Source organism: Rosa chinensis, chromosome 4, assembly GCF_002994745.2.
Source record: "Rosa chinensis cultivar Old Blush chromosome 4, RchiOBHm-V2, whole genome shotgun sequence".
Classification (NCBI taxonomy): Eukaryota; Viridiplantae; Streptophyta; class Magnoliopsida; order Rosales; family Rosaceae; genus Rosa; species Rosa chinensis.
In genome coordinates this window covers 55,768,012-55,788,197 of record NC_037091.1, presented here as the reverse complement: position 1 = coordinate 55,788,197, position 20,186 = coordinate 55,768,012, and the positions used below count along the sequence as shown (strand labels likewise).

The 20,186-nt window shown below is 38.2% G+C and overlaps 1 protein-coding gene across 1 annotated transcript; it reads right to left on the bottom strand.

Moving 5' to 3' along the window:
• Positions 1-391: 391 nt before the first annotated feature.
• LOC112199602 lies at positions 392-1,680 on the bottom strand. The gene is made up of 2 exons (XM_040518802.1): positions 891-1,680; positions 392-414 (listed from the first exon to the last, which is right to left on the bottom strand). Exons 1-2 carry the CDS (start codon positions 1,678-1,680, stop codon positions 392-394), a joined length of 813 nt encoding a protein of 270 aa, XP_040374736.1.
• Between the last annotated feature and the right edge of the window lie 18,506 nt (positions 1,681-20,186).

Sequence of the window (20,186 nt, the reverse complement as noted above, 5' to 3'; positions counted from 1 at the left end):
CGGAATCTCCCAGTTAGCATGATCGATCTCTTATCTAAATAGAGCGGAATCTCCTAGTTAGCATCCCAGTTAGCGTGGAATCTCCCAATTAGCATAATCGTGATTTACCATCGATGATCTCTTATCTACTTCCGCAACTAATAATATATTGGGTTAGGGCGGAACCTCCCAATTAGCATGATCGATCGATCAAGTCTTATATATATAAATCCAAAACACATATGTATTATGTATATATAACTATGAGACTTATAATATATATATATATATATATATATATATGTGTGTGTGTGTGTGTGTGTGTATTATGAGATTTATTCGATCTTACCTTATAACCAATATATAATAAAATTATTTTTTCTTTAACATATAATGCATCAATTATAATAAACTAATAATATGTCATCAAGTAACCTGTGGAAAAATGGTAAAATTAATTTTGAAAAGTTAGAGATCCTATGCTCAATTCTCCTCTTTTGACATTATATTTTTATAAAAATAATACAATTTACAGAAATATTTTCAAGGGTCACTAGCCGTCGGAAATACTTTGTTCATTACCGAGGGTACTTTGTTGCCCTCGAAATTAAGAAATCATTTCCGACAAAGTCAACTGCCTCTCGGAAATAGGTCTACCATTACCGACGACACAAAATGTTGTCGAAAATAATATTGGCGCCAAAAGGTCCCGCCAATTTTTTTGTTTTTCCGACGAAATTGGAACTCTTTTCCTACCGCATATTGTCCCTCGGAAATAAAATATATTTTGACAGAACATTTCTGACGACCATTTTTTGTGGTCGAAAAAAGAGTTTTTTTGCGAGGGCAATTTTGTGCTGTCGGAAATTTTCGTCGGAAATGAGGACTTTTGTTGTAGTGCTGTAATATACCAAAACATCTTTCTACATCCTTCATATACCCCTCTTGAGCCTTTGCAAACTCAATTTCCTTGGGGCGTGTAGGATTTCGAACAGTTTTCAAGAAAGTCGCCCATCGAGGATAAATACCGTCGGCGAGATAGTACCCTAGACTGTGAGCTCTGTTGTTAACTTGGAATTGGATCAGAGGTGCTCTACAGGCGGTAAGCTCATCAAACAATGGAGACTTTGCCAAGACGTTTAGGTTGTTGCATGTCCCGGGAATTCCAAAGAATGCGTGCCAAATCCAGGTGTGGTAAGATGCGACTACTTCCAGGATGATAGTGGGGATCAGTTTCCTACCATTATATTCTTCAGCCCAACCTGTCGGACAATTCTTCCATTGCCAATGCATACAGTCGATGCTCCCAATCATTCTTGGAAAACCTCTCCTCTCAGCTTTGGCAAGAAGTCGTCTGAGGTCGGCTGCAGTAGGAGCGCGGAGGTATTCTGCTGAGTAAAGATCAACAATTCCTCGTGTAAAGTGCTGAAGGGCTGCGACGGAGGTGGATTTCGCCCTCCGACAATACTCAGCACATTGATCTGCCCCTGCACCGTAAGCAAGCATTCGCAAGGCAGCTGTCATCTTCTGCTCCGGAAGCAGTCCGACTTTGCCGGTAGCATCTGACCTTTGAACAAAGTAACGATCATACTGGCAAAGGTCAATAGATATACGCTTGAAGAGATTGAGACTCATCCTGTAACGTGTTCGGAACACCGAATCTTTGAACATTGGCCGGTCGACAAAGTAGTCGGCCAACATACCTTTGCCCCTTTCTTCTCTAAGTTGTTCCTCATTTGGTGCACGACCCGGATGAGAACCGTGTCCTCGGTGTTGGTTTCTAGATTATTCTGCGACGGTAGCGATGACAATGGCGTTGGTGGCCATCATCTCTTCATCATCTTCATCCTGAGACCGTCGAATTTGATCCCACAAGCTATTCATTGAAACGAGGGAAATTTAGGAAATGCTGTAATGCTAGAAAAATGAAAAGGGTGAAGGTTTGTTAAGCTCAGATGGTGTGTGTATGTAGTGAAAACATCATGTCTATTTATTGAAATTTTTCACACATAAAAGTGTCGGTGGGTGATCACTCACTCATTTCAAAAAAATTGTCGGTGGTGCGCATGTGATAAAAGTGTCGGTGGAGTTTTAAATTTTTTCACACTTTTCAAAAATTTTGTCGGTGGTGTACATGTGATAAAAGTGTCGTTGGAGTTAAAAATAAAAATAAAAAAATAAAAAAAGGAGTGTCGGTGGACATATAATTTGTCTACCAATAAAATTTTCTTTGGTTGCATTTTCAAATTGTTTATCAATACTATTTATTTACATCATACATTTCTCATTTTTAAAAAAAATTAATAAAATATTCGATGCACAGTAACTGACTAGTGACCCTGACCCAACGGGTGGAAGCAAAGATCCAGTGGCAGTGAATAATTTCCTGCCCTGGTGACCCAACGGGTGAACTTGCTCTAATAGAATCGTTAATCTCTGTCCGTATCATACGTAACTAGGTTATGCATCAACTTAGCATAGACAAGGATATATCTAATTCTAAGACCAGGTTATGTGTACTCATTAGCAAATCCTACACATAATTAACGCATCTTTGAGCCCAGCAATAAATCTGTAAATGATAATGGGCTCGAGAGAACAAATATCTTGTCAGTACTGTTGTGTACTTGGGCCACATCTAGGTCAAAACGTGATCCGGTCACTTTTTCCAAGTCAAACGAGATATTTTCCTTGTTGAACCAGGAAAGGGAGTTCAACTAGAATATAGATTTGTTGTCATAACATGAATTATCTCATAAAATGTTAACTCATATTCTGAATTCAAACTTAGACAATTTTTTTGGACAAAATCATTATAATGTACATGGAGGAAAATATTATGACAGTTCAATGATCTCAATTTTTTCCTTTTCATGAAAAGGGAAAGTAATTTTCTTATTATTATTATTAAAAGGAGTAGACCTCTATTTATTAGATAGAGAGAATGTCAATACAATAGGAATGGGGACAAAACAAAACACCTCCAAATATAAAGCAAAGCAACCTATAAACAAAACTTAGTGGCACTAGAAGAAATTTAGTGAAGAACGAAAATGAGGTAAGCCAAGTTTATCCTGATGACATTTGGGGGATTGAGTCCCAATAAACCAAGCCTGAAGAAGTTAAACTGACGTTTGCTAGAGCATCTGCAACTTGATTTCCTTCTCAAAATGTATGAGAACAACGAAATTGCATTTGAGAAACATGAAACATACGATTATCCCAGGTCACATGAAGTCTCCATGGAACAAGCTGAGGGGAATGGATGAAATTAAGAACAAGGGTAAAGTCAACTTCTAGCCAAATATGCTTTCACTCCCACACCCAAGCCAATTCAATTGCCTTGGTAATAGCCATCACCTCTACGTCTACTAAACAAGGGATATCAAGATTACATGCAAAGGCACCCATAAACTCTCCCCTAGAATTGCATAAAACTCCTCCAAAACTAGCCTTGCTTGAATTATAATTGAATACCCTGTCGGTATTAATCTTGATGCAATCAAGGATAGGAGGAACCTAGTTCACTTCTACAATTCGAGGAGCTCTTTTAGGCTTACAAGGGACATCAAAGCACTTTAAAACACAAAGCTCCAAGATAGAATTATTCATGCAACCAGAAGCAAGAAAACCGGAAGCCCACGTATGCCCCTTTATTAAGCGACAAACATGTGTTGGTGAACAAGCATAACCATCAAACTTGACTTTATTTTGTGTTTTCCAAAGAAACCAATACTCGAACGGGGAATCATTTTGAACAATTGAACAAGTTTTGTTCAAGTTTCCAATTCTTACATAAATCTTACCCAAGTTGAGTATTTCAAAAAGTATGTCCAGACCTAAGGTACCAAAAGAGCCAAAGCTCATCTTTTTTTTTTTTTTTAAAGAGCCAATCTCATATTCCGTTCATTTACCCCTAAATTAAGCAATAAAAGCCTATGTGAGCAACACAAGATAAATATAGGCCTCCTACTATTTTTTTTCCTTTTAAATCAAGTTAATTATTTAATAAATGCAATATAGCTAATTTAGCTCAAAAAGCAGTGTTGTTTTGTGGGAGATGCTTTTCTTTTTTTCTTTTTTTCTTTTTTTTGAAATAATATCATGTTGATAAAGATTAACAATTGATCAATATGAACATATAAGATGGAAAACCCTAGCTTCTCTCTAGCAACGCTCTTGTTGCTAATCCTAGCACTGCCTCTGTGTGGCGGCAATGAGTACATTGACTCTGGTCCTATGTCCTCTTCTGGATGCTTTCGCCCTGGCTCTATCTATTGCTGCGGTATGGTGGCTTCTCATGGCCTTCTTGCAATGACAGCTGTTGATTTCTTATGTGGAAATGCTCTGGTGAGGGGACCTGGCTGGGTGATTATACTGATTTTTATCCTAAGCCGGAGGTCGACAATCAGGTGGAGTTGGTTTCGGTATGTATATCAGATTGAACGAGACTTGTGGTGGAGGCTGGAGTTGTGCTTTGTTGTGGTAACAAAGTAGTAGGTCGCTGGTGTCGAGATTGGGGCCCTCTGGCAGCGGAGATGGTGTCACAAGTACTGTAATCGAAGGAGTCTCTATGGCCCGAACCTGGTGTTGGCATGGAAAGTGCGAGGTTTATACCCAAATGAGGCAGCGTTACCGAGGTTCCCCATACACTCAGCCAGATGATGGGAGGTGATCAACAATGCTACAAACCTGGCATCCTTGAGTGCGATGATTGGCTGCAAGCAGGAAGAGATGCCGAAAAAATAGGCGAGAAACCCTAGGTTTGAGCTAGGTTGATTATTACCGGGCTGGATAGAGTCTTTGGGCCGGAAGATGTGGCTAGGCTTGGAGCTACTTTCTGTGGGCTGCTGGTGGTGATTGGGCCTATTTGTAGAGGGCTCAACTTTGGAGAGGGGACTAAATACTGCAGACCTTCAAGAAAAGCTTGAGGAGCAACCCGTTGCTGAGGTTGTTGGCCGGCTACTGAGGAGGCTGAAGATGGTGCTGGTTTCAACCCTAAGGGGGAGAGACTAGCATTCTCTTAAGTTTTCTAAGTTTTTAGACATTCTTGACTCAAACCTTTTGAAGTAGGGGTAATTTCTATAGGCTTTTCTAAAATGTTTCTAGTTGATATTTGTACTATAATTGCGTGATCGACAAATTAGACTAGATGAATATATTTTCCTTAGAGAGGGAGATTATTCTTGCTTAGTTTAGGCTTGCTGTCCAACGAGCATCCTTTTAGATTTTAATGAATTTAGTTGTGGCTTAGATCGGTTATTCAGTTTGTTCCAGGATTTCTTTTTTAAGTTCTGTTAGACTCTGGCATATTTTTATGGCTTGATTACTAATGAATCAATTCGGATTAAAAAATAATAATAAAAAAAAAATCATGTTGATATATTAATACTCAGGACAGAAATAACTATTACATATCCTCCCTCTACTATATATGGGTAGATAAAGAGTTTGTCGTAAACCACAATGCATAGATTAAGTCCGATCACTTGACGGTACCCATGCTTACTTATTCAAGAGAGCCTATAAACTATGTTACCAAATACAAGTAAATAGGCATAGTTCAAAAGAAAATAAAACTAAACTAAATTATCTCCTTGCCCTTAACATTATGGCTAGGAGGTTTTTCAGGGCATAGCACACTAAGCACCTCTTCAGCTGCAATCTTCTTATTCTTGGAAGAGTTCCTTTTTTTCGACCCTAAAAGGGCCTACCTCTTTTCTCCTATTGTTCCACTTTGACCAGCTGCATAGACTCCTTAGGGAATGATCCTTTCTTAGGAACTAAGATACCTCCTGGAGCTTTAATGAGACCTAGAGATTTAGCAGAGAATTTGGTGTGGAATTCTGGGACTTTCAGTTTCTTGGGTAGCGTAGATGAGCTAGCAGCAACCTCACCTTCATTGAAGAAAACTTTCAGTTTCTTTGGGGACATATACGGCGATGTAGGCCTGCTTCTTTTCGCAGTTGATGACTCAGCTTCCACATGAACTAAGGCTAGAGCATTTGCATCTTCAACAGGCTTTAGGCCTACACCACGCACCACAATAGGCCGGGCAGTGCTTGTGCATAGTAGGAGTGCCAAACAAATTGCACGCAATTAGTGGCAGTAGAGGTGTTTGCAGCCCCTGAAAAAGGAACGCTCCATTCTGGAAATGAAGATCGGAAAAACATGGAAATTAGGATGTCAGAGACGTCCCCAGTGCCTCCAGTCTTGCATCAGTTTCATGCATAGTCTGTACATCAACACTTGGGCAAATCCCCTGTTCATGAAAAAGAAGATGGTAAGCCCTGCATTTTCCATGTAAATTCTCAAAGAAAAAGGTAATCTCTTTCACCACTCTAGGGATGATCTTATGGGTTTGTTTAAGGAAGAATGGGTAGGATATAGCATGAGCTACATGAACCCTAATTTGACCCTTATTGTCATAAAGTGTTTGATCAAAGTCCAAATATTTCCCCGCAACAGGAGCAACATTCATGATAGTTTTTTTTTTATCTTCTAAGGCTAGCGGAATACCTGTGATTTTAACCCAGAAAAAGAGCAAATTCATGGAGATGGCTAGTGGATCTTCCAGGCCATCATACTGCTGTATCAGAATAGGAGCTTTGTTAAAGTACTATGACCCTCCTCTTAAAACCTTGTTTTGATCACATTTCAGATCAAAGGAGAAGACAAAATGACCTTGGATACTGTCTTGGACCTTGAAGGCTCCATCGAGCACCCAAATGCGCCGCAAATGACTCTGCAAATCTTAGGTGCCGAACTATTTCTTTGTCATAGGTTTGGCCGGGATAAAAGCTTGAGAGTAATTGGCAGCTTTTCTGAGCCGTTCAAATGCGAGATGTTGACGACATCAGAGCCCACTAGGGCAAGAGATGCAGCGAAGCTCGCTATAACGTCATCAATGAACATCATTTTGCAGTAATAGGGACCGTAGGGTATACCGCCGTGAGGAAGAAGACTAGAGTTTGGTAGCGGCTTCAGATCGAGTCGCCTAAGGGTTTAAAATTCGTTGGAGCATTCAACTTTTTGTGGGAGATGCTTAATTACATATGATTTTAATTTATTTATTTTTAATAACGGTGAAACTTATTTTTGTTTGGTGGAATTGTGGGCTATTAGTTTACTCTTACAAAATTTCCCCCCTCCCAATTAGAGGAAGTGGAGTTTCACTATTGTAGTGGTTAATTTGAGCTGCTTTTGTTTCGTACATAGTGCATTTTTGCAGGTTGCGTATATGAATGTTATTTCACCTCTAGCTGAATTGGAAGCGCAGCAATTTCCACTTGTACAGTCTTATGTGTTTCCAAAGATGGTGTCTACCAGTGATGATGTTCGAAAAGCAAGCGCCGAGGCCGAGCGGAGAATTGTGCACTTGTTCTGACTTGCAAGTATTGTTGTTTTTTTCGGTGACTGTCTTTTATGCGGAGTGAGTTGAACCATGCATAGTGTTACTTTTGGCTTTGACTGTGTTTTGTGTGCGATGACATTAAACAGCATGTGTGAGGATGTGTACCGTGTTGTCAAAGCTTTTGCTACGAGAGAAGAGTGGGTGAATGCTGAAGCAAAGCACTATACTCAAGCCCTGGTAAGGAGTGAGAACGTTTTTGTGTTTTCGGTGCGTAGAAGAGTAAATGCTGGATGTTGATTCTTTCCCAACCAGTGATAGATGAGAGACTTTGAACGTAATGCGTTGAATCTTACTTTAACTAAGAGAGAGTAGATGCAGCGTGTGAGAGTCCAAATTGATGAGCTAAGCTTGCTCTATATACAAAATCTACATGAGGATTGTTCTTTCCTTGTCTTCACTGAGACTGAGTTGGCTGGGGTACCACAAGAGTTTCTCAAGGTATAGGATATTTTTCCCATCATTTTTAAATCAACCATATTGAACGCCGCATATGCAAGTTCAGTTGGGCTGTATTGTGGGTGAAGTTTCCCCAAACTTAATTTCAGATTAATATAGTTTTTGGTGCTTGTTTGCAACCAATAAATTGTTTAGGATGATACCTTGAATTCTTCAATGTTCTCACTTCTCAGCATCAAATTAAGTTTCTACCCCAGACTATATAATGATAAGTCAATGATCCCAAATTTCGTTTACCTGTGGATATGCTCATATTGAATTAGAAAAGATAGGCAAAAATAAGGCAACATGGAATACCATTAGTCATAAGCAAGCTTGAAGGGTTAAACTCTTTTCATTTCCTTGCCAGCCATTTCCAGTACAATTCATTATGTATGTGTATAATCTTTTTATTTTTATTTTTATTTTTATTTTTTCTATATGCAACTTTTTAAAATATGAACTCAGTTAAATCATGTGCAAGGAAAATAGGTAACTAAGCTCATCAATTGAAGCCATTTGCGGTGTGTCAAAAGCCAAAAACGGTGTTAGGGTTTTGGCTTGGGAGCAGCATGACTGCGGCTAGGTTTTTTTTTTTTTTGGTTTGAGGAAAACCTAAATTATGGGGATGCCTTCTGAATCACATGTTCTATAAATCACATATCAGCATTAACAAGTTTTGGTACCTGTGAAGAAAGGAACATGTCACAATGAGGTATCTTTCATTACGGAATGTTACTATAGTATACTGCTTTTTGCTTGAATTATAACGTAGAAGGAGAAACAGATTGAAATATACTATTATCAGTACTTGCTTGAATTATTGTAGTGTTTTTTCTTTTTCTGTCACCAGAATGAGAACAATGGGAGTTATGCTTTCAGTAAATAATAAGCCATTAGGTAGACCAATTACCATTGCAGATAGTTAGTTCACTTACCAATGGGCATGTACATTACTTGATGATTTTTTTTTTCCCTTCATGCTATGTGCATATGCATGTATCACATTGGAGTGTTTTTCTTTATCTGTTTCTATCCTAGGGTTTAATCTGTTACTACGTACTTCTAATGTTTGGCAAACAATGAAACTTTTATTGGTTTTGTAGATTCAAGCAATAGAAATGGTATGATACTAAGATCATGAATTTACCCAATAGCCTAAAGGGTGAATCATGAAATTCTATTTTTGATTTTTCAGGAAATATCATAAGAGCTTCCATTGAAGACATTGAGTCTCTCTCTCTCTCTCTCTGTAGTTTTTTTCCGTGAAATCATTATTATCTTTGTTTTCATTTGGTTTTTAGATTTCAATTTTTATAGAGGACAATGAGTCCCTCTCTCTCTCTCTCTGTGGTTTTTTCCGTGAAATTATTACCATCTTTATTTTCATTTGGTTTTTAGATTTCAATTTTATAGAGGACAATGGGTCCCTCTCTTTGTTTTCATTTAGTTTTTAGATTTTAATTTTTATAGAGGACAATGGATCCCTCTCTTTTTATGTAGTTTTTTTTCTTCTGTGAAATCATTATTATCTTTGTTTTCATTTGATTTTTAGATTTCAATTTTTATATAGGACAATGGGTCCCTCTCTCTCTCTGTGTAGAGTTTTTTTTTTTTTTTTTTTTTTTTTTTTTTTTTTTTTTTTCTGTGAAATCATTATTTGTTTAAGGAAAACCGAATTGGGAGAGAATTGAGTCGTACTTTCATTGATAATGTCTTTATATAGAAGATTACAAGCATAGAGATATAGTTGTATATGGAAACATAATCGTACATTAATTGGGACACATATTCTGGATTTACTTGAACACTCCCCCTTGTGTCGCTCAAACGTGATGCTTCTCTCGTTGCCTCATTAAAAACCTTGCCGAGTAACAAAAACCCAGTGGGACAAAAATAACCTCGGTCGAAGGGGGAAAAGAGCACAACACACCCTTCATGTTTCGAGATCATACATGTAGACACCTCCCCCTGACGACTACGGTCATTGGAGTTCGGATAACTTCCGTAAACGATGCTACCAACGTGTTTCTCGAAAGTGGAATTTAGGCAATGACTTAGTGAGCAAGTCTGTCATATTGTCCTCATATCGAACCTAGTTCACTTTGATCTTGAGGAGAGTTTGTTGTTGTTGATTATACTTGGTGTGGTCGCTTTTGATGTAGCCTTGCTTCAAAACAAGCAGCATTATTCTATATGCTCGTAGGCTCATCTGTGGTAGACTTCAAACCACAATTGTTCGAACATGCGTAACTATGGATCCAATCCATATACATTCACGAACCACTTCATGAAGAGCAAGAATCTCTGCATTATTCGAAGATATAGCGACTAAGGTCTGTTCTGTAGACCTCCAAGATATTTTCCCATGGTGAACACTTAACCAGTTTGGGAATGACCTTTGTATGGGTCAGAGAGATACCCAACATCAGCAAAACCTTTCAAAACACTTATGTCATTTTGGGATGGGGATATTGGACGCAGGCCCGTGTTGGCGGCGTTCCCGGTGTGTGATGGGTTTGAATCCATCATCTTTCTGTAGGGATAGAACAAGCCCATATCAATTGTACATCTCAAGTATTGAAAGATATCTTTTACACCAATCAAATGGCGTCGCGTTGGCGCATAGCTATACCTTAGCTAACAAGTTCACTACAAATGAGATGTTCGGTCTTGTGCATTGAGCTAAGTACAATAATGCGCCAATTGTACTCAAGTAAGGCACTTCTGCCTCTAGCACCTCTTCGTCATCATCCTTCAGACGAAGATGATCCTTTTCAGGATCAAGACTACGGACGATCATGGGGGTGCTTGAAGGTTTGACATTGTCAAAATGCCTAAGCATCTATCGACACGATGCTCAAGTTCCAAACTGAGACATAATCATGTTCTCCTATAATCCTTCATCTCAAAATCGGATTCCAAGTGTTCAGCGGTTTCCCTTAACTCTTTAAGGGCTTCTAATGAAGATCATGTCCAACATGAATAGCGATGGAATCCGAAACTTGTTATGGAAATGCGTGGGCATATCCCTTCTCAATCACGTAGTCATTTTAGCTAGCGTTTCAACCTCTTTGTAAACGCGCTCCGTGGTCTAGAGCCACTTGACTTGGGTAAATGAAGTTCACCATGAACCTTCATATATATTTCGTATCTAGATCCCTATAGAGATATGTAGTGACCACATTTGTAAGCTGCATGTTCAATTATTCGGAAACTACCAAACTAACAGGGTAGTGGAGTGTAATGACATCCATTACGAGAGAATATGTCTCATCGTAGTCGATTTCAGGGCGTTTTATGAGAAGTCTTGCGCCATAAGGCGAGATTACCATATCTTTTTCTCACTACGCTTTCTAACGAAGACCCATTAGTCAACATGTTTTATGTTAGGAGGTGTTGGCATCACTAGCTCGAAAACTTTCCTCTTCGTTAGAGAATCCATCTTAACCTGGATCACATCTTTCCATTTAGGCCAAATCTCTCTACGTTGGCATTCATTCATCAACGGAGTGTGGTTCGATATCATCGGACTCAACAAACTCATGCGTAACTACATCAATAATTATGATGGAGTTTCTATCCCACGTCTCATGTACACTACTGTAATTTTCATAGAGCTCTATATTCTCAGGAATAGGTTCTGACGTTGAGGCGTCCCCTAACGATAACCATAACTCGGAAGATTCTCATGAGACGGATTTTGAGTGTCGATGATCAAAGGATTAGAGTGTGTCAAAGCATCCTTCGAACCCACGGGCCTCACACGCATCCTAGCTGGGGCCATGACCTATAACACCAGAGTGCCACTCTCTTTGGCATTGGCGCCATGCCTACCTCCATGTAGGGTGGCGGTACGTCCTTCCTTGCAGACTTGTTTGCAGCATATTTGTGTGATCTCGTCACTTTAACAGGGATCGAGATAAGACATAGTGGGGACAGGCCATGACAATTCCTGTCGTTCCTGCTGAACATCCGTGTTCTTATCTCCCTCTAACGACTGGAAGACTGTCTCATCAAATTGACAACCCACAAATCTAGCGGTAATGAGATCGCCTTGCAAGGGCATTAAGTGGCGGACGATTGTTGGAGTCTCAAGTCCAACGTAGTTGCCCATTCGTCTATAAGGACCTATCATAATGTGATGTGGCGGCGCAATTGGCACATAAATGGCTCACTCAAATGTGCGTAAGTACGATACTCGTACCCAGTCACTAGCTGTAACGCAAAGGTAGATTGAGTGTCGGTAGATTGTAGGTGAATTAGTGTAATTCAATGCGATATTGCATCACCCTAAGTAGATATAAGGAAATTAGTGAGCATTACCAATGTCCGAGCTACCATCTTAGTCGTTTCCGCAAGACCATTTGGGTGTTTTCATGGGAATATAATGTCCAACATTAGTCCCAATGCAATAACCATCGAAAGTCTTCGATGTAAACTCTCTAGCAACGTCAAGTCCAATTGACGGAATAGGATGATCCAGGGAGTGAGCCCATTGTCATATGATATGTGCTTGGAGCGTAGAATAAGCAGTTGTTACAGGTGAACAATGGCACAACACGTGACCAGTGTGTTTGCGTGTCAACCAACATCATGAGATATTTAAACGTCCGTAAGTTGGTTGAAATAGTCTACAGAATCCCCATGGATTCTATGTAAGAACAGAATGAGTATGTTCATTTCCTTTGCATAGGACGGTCTTAGTCCTAATTTCCCTAAGGGATGGGCTTTGTAAAACGAGCGAGAGGCTTTAGAAGCAACCAATGAGAATTTTGGTTAGGCTTGAGCGTCTAAAACGCTATTTGAAGCAAGTTGGTGATTGCAGCATCACCTGGGGGGCCATCACCATGATGGATGCTATCCATGGTGTCATGAATAGGGACTGTGCCAACTCTAGGTTGGTGGTGGACGAAGGCGGTGCCCTAGGCAGCTGCGTCGGTCACACTTAGTCCAGAAATCAACTTTTGATTCATGCTTCATTTCGCTCGAAAGAAATGATGTCCATGTGAAGTCTTTAGTAGACAGATCATCATATCATGACTAGGATGATCTATCCTGTCGTGACAAAGCCAATATGTGTCTAAATCCAAGAGATATTCTCTCATAACTTTATTGGATTAATAGCTCGAATAGTGACATAGAATCCACTAGAGAGACACATAAACTTCTCTAAGATGCACCTTCGTTCGTAATCATTAGAGGTATTGCAAAGGAACTCATTTCCGTTCTCTACATGCGATTTCGCATGGAATCCGTTGGCTATTCAAGGTGCGATTGGCCCTAGGAGCGTAGAGAGTTTATGTGACAGTAATTAAGGTGCCATTTGGTAAGTGGAACTTGGGCTATTCCATGTCCTTGAATTAATACTGATGGCCCAGCCATCGTAGTCACAAAAGTCATATGCTCAGAATCAAAATGGAGTCATAAAGAACTCGAAATTTTATTCATAAGCCAATGGAGTTACATCATTGTCTTTTGACTAAACAAAATCTAATCCAAAATGATAGCTAATGCAAAACAATGGTAGTCGTCTAACTTCTTTCGGTAATTCCAAAATAAATGTGACCAGGTGAGTAGAGAGATGTCGGTGGAGTAAAGCTCGCTTAAGTACCACTAATCTCAAAACCTTCCTAGACATCACACTTACTTTGAGTGAGCCTACTTTGAAGAAAAACTAAACCATTGGCATTTACTACAAAAATATATGGCAATTGCCTATTACATCTCTTGGAAAAATAAAGACTTAAATAGAATTGGGATCTATTGATCCCAGCCTGATTTGTAATCTTCAACCCTTCACTCTAGATCATCTTCTTGATCTTCTTGTTCCATATAGTGAGCTTCTCTTGCATCACAATATGCTTTGTAAGCGGTGACAATTTCTTCACGAGCTCTACAAATGTGTGCCCAATGATCAGACACTCCACATCGAGAACATACATCTCTTTGCTCAAACTCCATTGATTGTCCCTCTCTCTTTCCACGTTGACCTCTTCGGTTCCATGTTCGCCTATTTTGGCGATTACCTTCCCAAGTAGAGAGATCATCTTCTTGATCTTCTTGTTCCATATAGTGAGCTTCTCTTGCTTCACAATATGCTTTGTAAGCGGTGACAATTTCTTCACGAGCTCTACAAATGTGTGCCTAATGATCAGATACTCCACATTGAGAACATACATCTCTTTGCTCAAACTCCATTGATTGAGGCACTTTGAAAGCGTCATTTAGATGGCTCTTAGTGTTGGTGGTGCCACCAACATGGCCAGAGGCATTGCCTCTCTCTCTCTTTTCACGTTGACCTCTTCGGTTCCATGTTCGCTTATTTTGGCGATTACCTTCCCAAGTAGAGCGATTATATCGACCAGAACGTCCAGAAGTATCCCTAAGATTAGGGTTTCGCTCTTGGCGCCCTCTTTTTGGGGCACGACTATAATTGGATTCCGGAATATGCTCTGTTCCCATGGATCTCGAATTATAGTTCTTCACACGGATGTTATCATGCTTTTCAGCGACATTCATAGCTCTAATGAGCTCATGAAACCTTGTGATTCGTCTTGCAGTAACATCGATTCGATAGTTCTGAGCAACCATTAATGCAGAGATGGGGAAAGTAGAGAGAGTCTTCTCAATCAACATCGCATTTGTGATCTCTTTACCACAGAATTCCATTAAGGATTTAATGCAAAGTGCTTCCGAGTTGTAGTCAAGAACTGACTTGAAATCACAGAAGCAGAGGCTATGCCATCTCACTTCTAGGTCAGGAAGCAGGGAGTCACGGACGTTGCCAAATCTATTTTCGAGTGAGACCCACAGCCTTCTGGGGTCTTCTTCATTCATATACTCATACTGGAGCGAATCATCCATATGACGAGTCATTAGGATGATGGCTTTCGCCTTATTTGCCTCTAAGGTTGCTCTATTTGCTTCCAAAGCTTGAGCTTGCTCAATAGTTAGCACGTCCTGGCTAGGCTCGAGAATCGTATCCAAGATTCCATCGGCCTTGAGATGCTGGAGGATATCACGAACCCACCTGTGATATTCAGAGCCAATTGTTCCCAATGAAGCAAAGTCCAATTTGTTCATGTTACACATCCTGAAAGAGAACAAGAAATTAGGGTTAGTTTCGGAGCAAAAAGGCTACCACGAAAACAAATAAAATTTCTGAGCGTAGTTGCTTCCAAGAAATTAGGAATTTTCGAGTGTAGTCGCTTCCAACAAATTCTATTCCAAGAGGGGTTGGATTAGATAGAAACAATAATGTGAGTGGTCGATCATAAATTCTCTACAAACTCTAAGTTTGGAGATCTCAACAAGCTCTAAGTTTGGAGTGAGCACGAACCCCCACAGTTCGGCTTAATTTGGTCTCCCCTCTGATGAAGAAAGGGGGGTAGAATAAGGGAGGTTGCAAGTCTGGAAAAAAGAAGAGAAATTGAATAAAAAAAAACTCTTAAAAAAAAGGGAACGTTTAGTAAAAAATACCTGGAAATAGGTCGCCAGAAAATTTGACAGGAAAAATGGCCGGAAAAGTCGTTGACCGGAGGGCTGACGTGGCATTGATGCTGACATGGAAGTGGGTCCTACTGCTGACGTGGCAGTGGGTCCTCCTGATGACGTGTCTGTGGGCCTTGGTCTTGGGCTTCTGGGCCTGTTCCTTTTTCTTTTAGGCTGGGCCTTCCTTTATTTCTTTCTTCTTCTTTCTTTTCTGCCGGTTTTTCCACCGTACTTTGAGTCGGCCGGTTCAGCAAGTTTTACACCGGTTTTTGGACTTTTTATTCCGGTTCCTGAAATGTCAGATCAAGAGACTTCTGCTACCAAAGTTTGGTAGAAATTGGAGGTCCGGAAGATGGTGAACCGGTGAAATATTTGCTGCGAGTTGTATGGAGCTTCCGGTGACCGGTTTGATGGGTTTCCGGCCGGTTCTTGGGGTGGGGTCGCCGGTTCTGGACTCCTGGGATCGAGTTCTTCAAGGTGTGAGGTGGAGGTAGAAAAGGCTTCAAGGTTTTGTATTCGGATTCAAGGTTTTTAGCTTCTTGAATCAGGGTTTGGCTATTTGTTTCAGGGTTAGGGCTTCGTGCTGATAACGTGTTTAAGGAAAATTGAATTGGGAGATAATTGAGTCGTACTTTCATTGATAATATGAGCCTCTTTATATAGAGGATTACAAGCATAGAGATAGAGTTGTACATGGAAACATAATCGTACATTGATTGGATATCTCCTAAGATTCTCCGAGAAAATCTCTAATATAAACTCTATTTCAACTAGAGCAAGTAACCTCGAGTTTGGGCCAGACACATATTCTGGATTTATTTGAACACTATTATCTTTATTTTCATTTGGTTTTTAGATTTCAATTTTTATAGAGGACAATGGATGCGTGTTACCTTTTGATGATCTGGTTTGTAGTATGAATACATTTAGTTTCATTTGTTACTGAAATATGGCTAACTGTATCAACAGATTTTTCCATAGATTCTTGTATATATTTCAAAAAAGATTAGTAAGTTAACCCTTTGGAGTTAGGTCAAGCGGTAAATGGGCTAAAGTGCTGCCAAAATTCAGTGGATGATCTCCATAATGTTACCTTTGGATCGGATCACTTTTTCGTGTTATATATCTACCTCTCTATTTCATTTTTCTTCACATCATAATAGTGATTTATGAACATGTGATAAATGTGCATGCAGTCAGATAGATTTTATCGTCACATCAAGAGTTGTTTGGACCACAGAGAGTCTAATCATATTTATGGTAATATGATGCAACTCTACATAGATATAGCTTAGCTAGTCATGCAATTGTCAGTATTGATGGGTGGGTTGTTGGTGTTGTTCTTATATCTCTATGAGCAGCTGATATTGAGGCCTAGAGGGGCTAAAGATCAAAGCTACAAAAGCAAGGAATCAGAGGGTGTTCTCCTTCATTTCTCTTGGGGGATATCCTTGCATAAAAACACCTTCAAGCAAGGTCCAGTTAGAAAGCAACAAAGACTACAGATCCTCAAAAGCCTCATCATGATGATCGTCTGATCGTCATGTACCTTGTATTTCTCATCAATGACCTTAAAAAATCATCCCCCACAGAGGAATAGAGAAGTGAATATGGTACATTTGCTATACTGTTATGCATTAGTTCATACATGCCAAAGTGATTGTTTAGGTCTTTTTGTTTTTTCTTGCAGAATGCAATTGGACCACAGAATGCAATTGCATTATAAGGTGGCAATTGAATTGGTTCACACACTATGCCAAAGTGATAGAACAGTAAATTACTTTATGCATTTGTGTAGCATAGTATGCCTATCATTAATGTTATGTTGTGCATAAGAATATTATTTAGAGTTGCTTGACATTATTATGTACGATTTGCTCCGTGTAGGCTATTGTTCCCTTTGCAATGGGTGGCTATAGAATGTTTCTTGGATACCGGATACGATATTCTGATGATTTGGTATGAAAATAGTCTAATTACAACCAACTACAGCATAAATGTAGTAATTGAAACAAGATTATGTTGTGTTCATGATATTTTGTGACGATTTCAAAGGGGGAAGGCCAAGGCCAAAAACTTGCACCTCAAGTTTCTAGCTGGGATGTTCTTCTTTTTAGCTGCTGGAGTAACAGCTCTTCTGACTTCTGACAAAACCATTTTTGAGAGGTATTTTTGGGAATCAAGTTTCTTTAACTTTTCCCTTTTCATCTTCTTTGGGTTCTCCTTGATCAGTTTTGTTTACCTTCATACTGAGGTTGGAATTAATTTATCCTTTTTTGCAGCTCTAATGCTGTTACTAGATTTACTGGCCTTGGTCTGTTGACCATTCAGACAATTTTATCTTTGTTTGAGGTAATAGTCCTTGAAAATTTTGTCTTCCATCTATTTCCTCTTTGAGATATACCTGCACTCTTTTATGTTAATTTCTTTCTCTTTTAAAACTTAGGAAGTGTCCATGGGGTCAAAGCTTTGAACTTAGTTTCGATATTATAATGTCAGGAAAAAACTCGATATAAATTGTTGAAACACTAGAAAATCCTGTACTGGCTTACAATTTGTATTACATGATTTTGATTGTACGATGCTGTAATGAACTAAAATAGAATTCTCAACCTGAAAATTTTCATATCACTTTATTTTGCATATTCCTCGCTTCATTTAAAGGTATCTTATTCATTTAATCTTTGTTAAACAAACCGTACTCACTTATGAAATCTGCAAATCAGTAATCAACTAATCATCACATAAAAATTCTGCCCCGCAGCATCGCGCGGGAAATATTCCTAGTATATATGAAGGCCTAGCCTCAACTACCGACCTATTTAAGGTGCAGAAATTTCTCTTTGCAATTTTTTTGCTTCATCTTCTGCTGAACTAAATATATTCAGAAATTTTGAGAATGAGTATTGATCTCGTCTCCCAGATATGCTTAGTTCCATGCACTTTCATGGACTGAGTTTTACCAAATCTCTTAGTTCAGAAAACTGAAAAAACTAGGGGGTGGTCTTGAGTACCTTGATGTATGTCATACCTTTAATTTTTTTTTATATTACTTTTAGTAAATTAATATAGTGGAAACCTACTGAACTGGTCAACAGGTTACCCAATTAAATATCGACAAGTGTCATTTTTAAAAATAAAATTTACCATATTAACAACACACTCTTTCTTGATATGTAACATTGTTAAAAATCATGTAACAAGTATTGTCAAAATAATAAATTACACATAGTTGAACTATAATTGCGATTTACGACAACAATTGTTGTGGTTATTGTAATTGAGTGGTCAAAGATGTAAATATCATATTTGGACAACTTTTATCAAATTTAGAACCTTGATTATCAAGTGGAGAAGCTCCTTACAATACTGAGTTGTTACATATCTTTTGGTCTAATTTTAATTTTACCATGTTCACAACACAAATGTTGTCGGAATTGTAAAATGGTTGGTAATCTTGTAAATGGTATAGTTTTTGAAGTAATTACTACAATCAGAACAAAAGTTACCACTTTTACACCAATAGTTTCGAGTTATGGTAAAATATGTAGTCATTGAGTAATTATTCCATTAATGATAAAAATATAACAATTTACCACTTTGACAACAAATTTGTTGTTGCACTTGTTAAATTGTCCATAAATTAGTACATTAGTTTAGGTTGAGTAATTACTATAAATAGGACAAAAGTTACCGCTTTTACATCAATTGTTGTGATTGTGGTAAAATGTGTAGTCATTGTAGTAATCATTTCATTAATAATAAAAACATAAAGATTTACCACTCTAACAACAAATTTGTTGTCATACTTGTTAAATTGTCCATAAATTAGTAAATTAGTTTAGATGGAGTAATTACTATAATTAGAACAAAACTTTTCTTTTTTTCATCAATTGTTGGAATTTGTGGTAAATTACGTCGATTAAAAGTAATTACTAATTCGACGATGGACATTACACAATATATTACTTTCATTACGCAAGGGAGAACTTTATTACACAAATGAGGACGGGTAAAACTATGGACATTAACATTTCTCATACATGTTTTATTTGATATAATATTTACCACTCTGAGGACTGATGTAATCACTTTGAGGACTCATGTAATCACTTTGTGACACATGTGGTAATTAGAAAAAAATCCTCATTAAAGTAAATAAGGTTTTCGTTAGAGTAAAGTAGGTTCTCATTTGAGTAATTAAGTCCTAAAAGTGGTAATTGTAATAGGTTCTCATTAGAGTAAAGTAGATTCTCATTTGGTTAAGGAAATTACTAATGATGTAATTAATTGGTAATAAAGACTACTTAACTAATACTAATTTTGCGAAATTAGGTTAGAAGGTTTTGTTTTTAATAGGGAAAAAACAGAATTTTCAATTGTGTAATTATTCATTAATAACAAGCATTAATCAAACATTAATTCACTAATAATAAAATTAATTAGTAATATATACTATTTAACTAATAGTAATTCGGTGAACTTAGGATAGAAGGTTCTTTTAATTTTTTTTGAAAAAGGAAAAATCATAATTGTCAATTGTCAATTGATAATCAAACATTAATTGGCTTTATTGTTTTCAATCCAATTAGTAGTTTGTGTTAACATTTTTGCTTATTGGAAATGAGTAGCATAATTAGAAAGGCTAAGGGCTAAACAAGTTACCAATTTATTAAATATTTTGAACCATTAGATATATTACTAATCCAATGGTCCAAAATATCTAACAAAATGAGGGTATGGCAAACACCAAGATACCCAAGAATTCTCCAAAAAACTAGTTCAAGAGTTTAGTTCATTAAGTTCTTTCAGAACTATCCTGCATACTGCATTGGTTCACTGGACCAAGTATAACATGAGTGTT

Excerpts from the sequence above, each read along its gene's own strand:
- LOC112199602 (XM_040518802.1), bottom strand. The coding sequence starts at position 1,680 with ATGTTGGCCGACTACTTTGTCGACCGGCCAATGTTCAAAGATTCGGTG. Across the intron at positions 415-890 it reads GGATGTAGAAAGATGTTTTG|GTTACTTGATGACATATTAT; the intron begins GTATATTACAGC and ends ATTTTTCCACAG.